The sequence below is a fragment of the Ylistrum balloti genome, unplaced genomic scaffold, assembly GCF_031769215.1.
Source record: "Ylistrum balloti isolate Yb309-2 unplaced genomic scaffold, AGI_CSIRO_Ybal_v1 Utg369954, whole genome shotgun sequence".
Taxonomy (NCBI): Eukaryota; Metazoa; Mollusca; class Bivalvia; order Pectinida; family Pectinidae; genus Ylistrum; species Ylistrum balloti.
Window position 1 is genome coordinate 1,296,022 of NW_026782055.1, and position 8,235 is coordinate 1,304,256.

The following is an 8,235-nucleotide window of genomic DNA, read 5'->3' on the forward strand; positions in this document are numbered from 1 at the left end:
ACTTGCGTCTGTGGCACGTGGTACCCGTATGTGTATAGATATCTATACCACGGGATATCCACACGTGTACACGTGGATCATAGACGGACTGTAGTATAAAAAAATGTGATAGAAGGGATAAGGAAATGTTTTTGTCACATTTCCTATAGAACCAAATCTCGTGCCATTCCTTTGTTAAAGCTTGTCTGTGTTGTTATTGTATTATTTATAAACATTGGATATTTGATTACTTTTGCTATTGTATTTTTATGATTATTCAGGGAGGTTATGTTGTTTTTGTTTTGTGATTTGTTGTTGTAAGCAAACGTTTTTGATGTTACGCGTTTGAAAGTTGTGACACAAACCGTGAAATGAAAACAGCACTAGTTTATTATATGACCAGGAAAATAGACCAATGTTGTTTCAACCATTATTGGGTATTCTATAATTAGAAATATCCAAACAAATACAAATAAAATATATTATGTTACTAAGGAAATCAAATCAAAATAATTTTAATTCTATGAAGAATGAAATTTCTTTTGTACTTCTTGATGTTGAATGTTTCTCTTATTCTGTCCTTGTGTTCTATACGTTTTACTTCTTGAAGCGTATGCAGCGAGCGATGTAAATGTCAAACAGAACGTGTACACGTGAGTTTTATTTGATACGTGCTTAATTTCGCAATATTTAAGTTTTAACGATCTATCAAATTTATATTATTACTTAGATCTTAATCATTTTTAACAATGATGAAATAAAAGTATTTATGATTTGCAGTGTCTGTGTCTCTAATGCATCAACAAAGGAATTTTTTTCTCTTCTAAACATTTTTTTTCACGTGTTGATACTTGACAGTAGTGTATGAAATTCAAATCCGTGTTTAAAAACAATTTGGGGAAAGTTATGCTTTGGAAATTAATTGTTAACAGCAATGTGGGAAACGTTATGCTTGGGAAGTTAATTGTTAACAGCAATGGGAGAAAGTTTTGCTTTGGAAATAAATTGTTAACAGCAATGTGGGAAAAAGTTGTGCTTGGTAAAATTAATTATTAACAAAAATGTGGAAAACGTTATGTTTGGGAAATTATTAACAGCAATGTGAGAAAGTTATGCTTTGGGACATTAATTATTAACAGCAATGCGGGAAAAGTTATGCTTGGGAAGTTAATAATTAAACACAATGTGGGAAACGTTATTCTTGGGAAATTTATTATTAACAGCAATGCGAGAAAAGTTATCCTTGGGAAATTAAATGTTAACAGCAATGTGAGAAAGTTATGCTTGGTATAATTAATTATTAACAGCAATGTGAGAAAGTTATGTTTTGGGACATTAATTATAAACAGCAATGTGGGAAACGTTATCCTTGGAAGATTAATTATAAACAGCAATGTGAGAAAGTTATGCTTGGGAAATTAATTATCAAAGTCATTGTGGGAACGTTAATGGTTGCTCGCGAAATTGCCGACAACAGGTGTGTAACTATGTTTATTTTTTCTCGATAACCATCTGTATAAAATGTACAACCGGTTTCTGCGCACATATCGACAGGAAACTGTTTACCATGATAAACTTGACAATTTCTCTGGAATAATATGAATACTATGTGAGGATCCCGCTGTGAGCGTCCACGTCTGATGACACATGACATCGCTAAAATGACATGAATACCATGAGGATCCCGTCGTTAATACGATACCACTAAGACGCTCTGAATGTCATAAGAACCCCGTCGAAATCCCCGCTATAATTAGGAAATGTCTTCTCTGTGACTTTGATCCATTTGCCCTGAGCCTCCAGTGAATCGAACACCTGACAGAATTCCTGCCGACACTCTCCAGTTTCCTTGTTTAACATCTTACTGTTGGCAGCGAGGACGATGAATCCCCCTGAGGGAAGAAATATTGTAACTAACACCAGGTCATAGTGAAAGAGGCAACACAGATTATATGTAGAATCACAAAATAATTAATATCTAGATATGACAGATGTGTGAAAATGACGTTTAAAGGCTGGTTGTTGAAGCTAAGAGGTGCAACGATAAGCTAATATAATCCGCCTTAGGGTTAACATAATATTAACCCACATGAAGGGTAATCCATTATTTTGACTCATTTTGACAAGTAACCAAATCTTCCTAAAGAAGCTGTTCCCTCTAAAAAATTTTCTATAAGAGCATTTTCATTGTGTAAACTTCCAAACGACATTCTAAAATACAGGAACGTCCTCGTTCTCTTGTCATTAGAGCTTTCTCCCCCAGCCCCCTCTCCCACTCCCTACCCGCTTCCAAAGACAGAGTTGAACGGCAGAAAACAAGAAAATACTAACATGTCAACACAATCATAATCCAAACAAAAATTCAATAGAGTTAGGGCAAAATATGAACAAAATTTTACACAGACTCATGAAAAAGTAAAAGGAGAACAAGACCAGCTGTTCTAGAAGAGTAAGCGTTTTCTGCTAAATCGACGACACCCGCCATGTAAACCTTGATCCATCAAAGTAAGTAATGTCACGTTCTCAAACGAGAACACGGTTGTGATGAGTGTTTCGTGAAAAAAGCACGTTCAAATCAAGAAATATTTTACGATCGAATTTCTGGTTGACAATAACTTCGTCGAGTTCTGTAGTAATGTTTTCCAACATACTATTTGCATAACTAACTCTGCACCTCTATAGCCTTTTAAGGTTTTCATTATCGAAGAACTTATCATCAAAACATAACAAATTCCACATTGAGATATATTGACAACGTTTTGTCTGTAAATACCAAGAAATTTATTGACTATCGACCACGTTCATCGTACATACCAACCGGAATAAGATATCGTCAAACTCGTCTTCATTAGCCGCTTACCTCGATCTTTTTCTTTAATGAAACCAACAGTGGCAGTTTTTCACCCAGCATACTGATTTCAGTTTCATCGTCGTACTTTTTCGATTAACAACATTCCCTAAATGCCACACTTTGGTGTAAACATGTCGTAGTTGATTCGGTATTGAAGTGACGGATCTAAATATCACGATTTTCGTGCAAGACGTCGATAACTGATAGACAAACTCAGAACACAGGGTTTCGTGAGATGTAGGTTGATGAAGATCAGGAGAAAGTGTAATGTCGTCATCATGATTTTGTTAAAAGATATTCTTTTACTTGTGCTCATTAACATACTTGATAGCCCGTTGTTTACCTTGTTCTCATGCGGAAACGTGACATAACCAATCAAGATTTACCAAGATTTACAGGAGGAACGTAGTTGAAGTAGAATTTGAGTTTGAATTACACATTCTGCTGACATATCGGTATATTCTGTGGTGTCTCTATGCGAACAGCTATTCAGAACTACAGACCTAACGTTCAGGTTTCGTTGATAGCTTGATACATGCATATATGCTGCATTGTCAAGTCCAGGGAAGACAACTAAATGGATCTTATCCCGGAAAATCCGACAAATGTTATTGTTTTTAAATCGAACGAAGAAACATAACAATAACTTCCATTATGATATTGAATACAACCATATAAAGGATAAGTGTACCTGGGCGCGTGATCCGGTGGATTTCGGCGAAGGCACCTGCAGGCACGTGACCGCATCCTATGGCGCTGCACATGACAACGCAATCATAACTTCCTGACGACATCAAAGAAGAATTACAACACTATCTAAAGGAAACACTAAGGCATCGATTCAAATAACAAGATCATTTGACGAATTACAGTCCCGGCTAATGTGAAATGTTATGCCATAAATACACTGCTAGGCTAGTGAACCCCCGGCCAAAGTATGAAGTTTTAGTGACTAGCAGTGTAAAATATAGAGCCGTTACAATTATTCCTTGGAGTAGGTCAAAGGTCAAAATTTACAACGTAGTTCAGAGTGACCTACCGACAGAAACTGAACCCATACCCCAAGTTCAAAGTTCAAATGACAATTAGCGCAGGAGATACACACCTAAAGTCTCATCCCGTTGGGTGACTAATGATGATTTGTACATACAATATTTATTTTGTAATTTGGCAATCTAACATTGCATGCATGAATGTATTCGTCCATGAACAAAGTATTGTATGCCTTTAAGAGCGTTTCAGGTCCCGTTATACTCTACAAACCTCTCATCTCAACTATTGTTGCTTAGTTGTTAGATATTGTAATAATATAGGAAGGAATTATATCTGAGTCCTAAACTCTATTCCGTGAGCTATCAATGCCATTAACGAGAAATTGATGGGGTAGTACTTTACATACTAACTTGTGAAATTTTACAAAACGTGTCAAATTAATTAAAATGTAATGTTATCTGCATTTAGAATGACCCCTCTCGTGTTCCTCTTACTTATATGAAACTTGAGTCTTAAAGTCATTTTCATATTTGACATATCTTTAGCTGGTTGCCAGTAGGAGTTCACCACCTAGACCGAATATTGGGAATTGGGCCAAACATGGTCTGTACTATTGTTGGGTTGAGTTTTCCCAAATCATAGATTAGAAGGCAAAGTTACCTTGAAATTTCGTATTGTTTATTGTTGATATTATTTGAAGACACAACACGGCATCTGTGCAAGTAATTTACCCCTACCTTATCCTATTTGAAACCTCCAATTTGTACACTTTCTATCGAGGTTTTTGCTTTCATTGATTTATATGTTTAACAACAACAGAACACAGCATGCAATATTAAAGAACTCCAGGTACTGGAACTGCCCTAAAGACATCAGCCGTTTAAATGTAAATACAGCAAGGCGTTTTCTTCTTATTACTAGTTTTAATGATGAATACAATGTTATGTTAGTGATGTCGACATTTTGGAATTCATTACTCGATAACTTGCAGAATGCCTGACCAACTTGGCTGATGACACAGTCCAGAAAAATATTTAACTTTCTCCTTACGATTAAATATTATTTATTATTTAACTAAAATCTACAGAATATTGAACTTTCTCCTTACGATTAAATATTATTTATTATTTAACTAAAATCTACAGTTCATAAGGGATTAAAACATCATTTAGATACAAAAAGTCAGACTCTACTTTTGGTGTTGTTACAACCCTTGTTACAATACATACAAACAGACCGTAGGTTTGTGTATTAGTGTGTTCTGATACTGACCAGTCGGTATGTCGCAGGGTTGTTCAGTTAGAAACTGACAAATCATGTTCTTGTAGACACCTTTTGTTCGAGCTTGGTCGAGCATTCCGGGGGAAGGGTCCAGAGCGTCAATCTCGGCGAAACCCAACTTCTGTAACTAAACAGCATGGTAACAACGTTCACATTAGTGAATTACAGTGAAAATTATACAAATTCCAAAAGTAGTATTAGATTACAAGTATGATTCGATCAATGCATGATCTAATGAACATTTACCTCTAACGCAACAGTGCCTGTTCCTGCTGCAACATCAAGTATACGCACAGACTTCCGGCGTTCTTCATCAACCACGCATGCTCCAAGACCGGCTGCTGCGAAGAAAGGGCCAGTTCGTCGATCGGTCCCATAATCCTAGGCGAAATCGAATTTCTAACTCATATAATGATACTGTTTTTATGTTAATGATCGAAGCGACTATACAACAAGTTTTACTTGCCGAAAGATATTGTTTTTCTGTTCGAGTTACTTTCGTTTAATGAGCGTAAACTTTTTGTTTATGTTGAACGGTATTAATGAATGATGATGCGTTGAGTTTGATCAAAATCAATATTGTCGAAATATGTAGTATTAATGACTTAAAATAGATATTAACACATTTCATTTATGTATGTTGCAAAATGCTTGATTGTTGAATAAATGGTGTCAGTATAAAAATATACTGCACCTTCAGTTCTGAAAAGCCTGTCTTCGGGACTAAATTTACATAGACCTTGAAAGCAGTGTGGTAGGAGAGATATCATGATGAATGTGAACCCATCAATAAGTGATTAATTGCAATAGAAAATGTTCCTATTTTGCACAAACAACCATGCTAAATCAAACGAAAAGATGACAATTTTCTAAATCTCTGAATCTTTTACAAAACATGTTACCAGTTTGCTTGTATTAATATTACAATAATAAATTAGATTTTGAACGGTGCCTATGGGGGAAATAAATATAACACTTTTAGTGGGTTTTTTTTTCTCATTTAGTTTAAATAAAGCAATTTCAGCGAACTAAGTCTGATGAACGATACATGACATATGACCCCTTGTCCATATCTCACTTCAGTTTGATAGTATTATTTCTTCGTTGAAAATCTAGCTTCGTCATTCAACATAGAAAACCAATTATATAATCAACACTATTGTTTGTAGATGTATATTGCTTTAAAAAACAATGGTTTTTTTCATATACATGTGTTGACCTTTGGTGATTCTATTGACTGAAGGCGATGTCATGTTTACAAGATTTATATTCCGAGGTAGAAAAAGTGCTGCCCTTTACAATTCTACTTTAAACTCGATCCCGCTATATTCACCGGAAGTAATGCTTTCGGTACGAATAAAAGAAGGCATGTCAACCACATAATGAAATCAAGTGTCACTGGAACATGATCAAGAGAAATGAGCTGTTTACAGAGAACATCTACGTCTTTAGAGTGTTTAAAATGATTACCTGGTGATAAGAGTTTGAAGTACGTGTGGTGGTTGATCTAGTGACCGATAAATGATAATACGCCTACATAGATAGACTGTGCATTCAAATGTATCATTTTACTCTCTTGCAAAATGACATTGATATATTCAGGTTACACGTTTGGTGAACTGATTATGTCATACTCTTAACATAAATGCTAAATTATTCAAATAAAAGCCACTACATCCGACATATGTGCAGAAATTTGATGCATCCTCTATAAAATAGCAATGCAAATTCCAACATAAATAATAAAAGCAGGTGTTCAGGAAGGTCATCGACGACAAAAGCCATGTAGATTGTTGCCTGTACAGGTAAGTAATGTCACGTTCCCAAATGAATACAAAAACAAAAACGGAACCATCAAGCCAAGTAACAAATCTCAAAAACGTCCATCTTTCCCAATCTGTTGGTTATGCCGTTTATAAAACTTCCTCTACATCTTGAATATGCAGCGTCATTTGAAAAGCGGTGTTTTCAGTATGTCAGTTTGTAATCGACACCCTGCAATTTTATATTGGGAACACGGGAACAAACCCTTGGAAATCGAATCAACTGCAACAGTTTATCAAAATTGGTTGGAGAACCAGGTTTGTTGCTATGTAGAAATGGAAATTTCACAATAGAGGAATTGAAATCACTACGGTTAGTATACAAGTCAGTGGAACACTGTTCTTGTTTGTTCGTTGTAAAAAAAAAAGACCAAGGTAAGCTGTTGATTTAGAAGATTTGCGATGCTAATGTGTATATAGGATGGACGAGATCAACTTTTTTTCTTGTTTTGTTTTTCAAAGATATCATTCATATATCTAGAGGTGTAATTGAAGGACGTGACAAGGTATTTGTGATTAATCCGTATTTAAGTTAAACAGCCATGTCTATGTAATGTATCCTTCTAAAGTCTTCTTCACAAACCTCGTTATGTACTTACATTTCAACCAACATTAATAGTTTTCCATCTATGTACGGCTAAACCGATGATTTTAATGTTTTATCAATTTTCCATTGCTAGATAGCAATATCATTCTTTCCTCATCTCCCAATTTATTGTGTATAACTGTTTATATTGTTAAAGACTATTGGAACTTGTTTTTAGTAAATACGATATGGGGTTTGGATGTATCCGATGCTTTTCGATATGCTTGATATGTATAGTGGGTTCGTTTATTTTGAAGACCTGATGATACATGGATTGACGTATATGGCATAAATCGTCGATGAAGGCAAAGACAGTTACCGTTTCGGAATACGCGATATTTTATCCTTGTTTTTTCCTCTTTGCTTATATTAACCACTCTGATACTCCTACCGTACCATACATTTCCATACTCGTACATCTATTGTATATAAAGTGACTTTGGAGATACTTCTATACCTGATGTACCTACCTTGTCGTACATTGTTGCGATGTCATTATAATATTGCACCTTCTGTACATTGTCTTTGGTCTTGTACACTGACCAGTCCGACGGGTTGATTTTTATAGCCATGGTGTAATCAAAGGGATCTGTAACGAGTTTAAAATAGAACTCTGAGCTCCAGTAAAAGGAAACATTTCAAAAAACATTTAATACATATCGCATGACAACAGTACTTATTTATGAAAAGGATTTTTTTGTAACATTTATCAAGCAAAACAG

General features: G+C 35.2%; 1 protein-coding gene across 1 annotated transcript; it reads right to left on the minus strand.

Annotated features, from left to right (window-relative positions):
- Positions 1–1,683: 1,683 nt before the first annotated feature.
- Positions 1,684–8,085, minus strand: LOC132547426 (methyltransferase-like protein 27). Its single transcript, XM_060211182.1, has 5 exons — positions 7,984–8,085; positions 5,351–5,485; positions 5,096–5,231; positions 3,522–3,614; positions 1,684–1,871 (listed from the first exon to the last, which is right to left on the minus strand). The coding sequence occupies exons 1-5, from the start codon at positions 8,083–8,085 to the stop codon at positions 1,684–1,686; spliced, it is 654 nt and encodes a 217-aa protein (XP_060067165.1).
- Between the last annotated feature and the right edge of the window lie 150 nt (positions 8,086–8,235).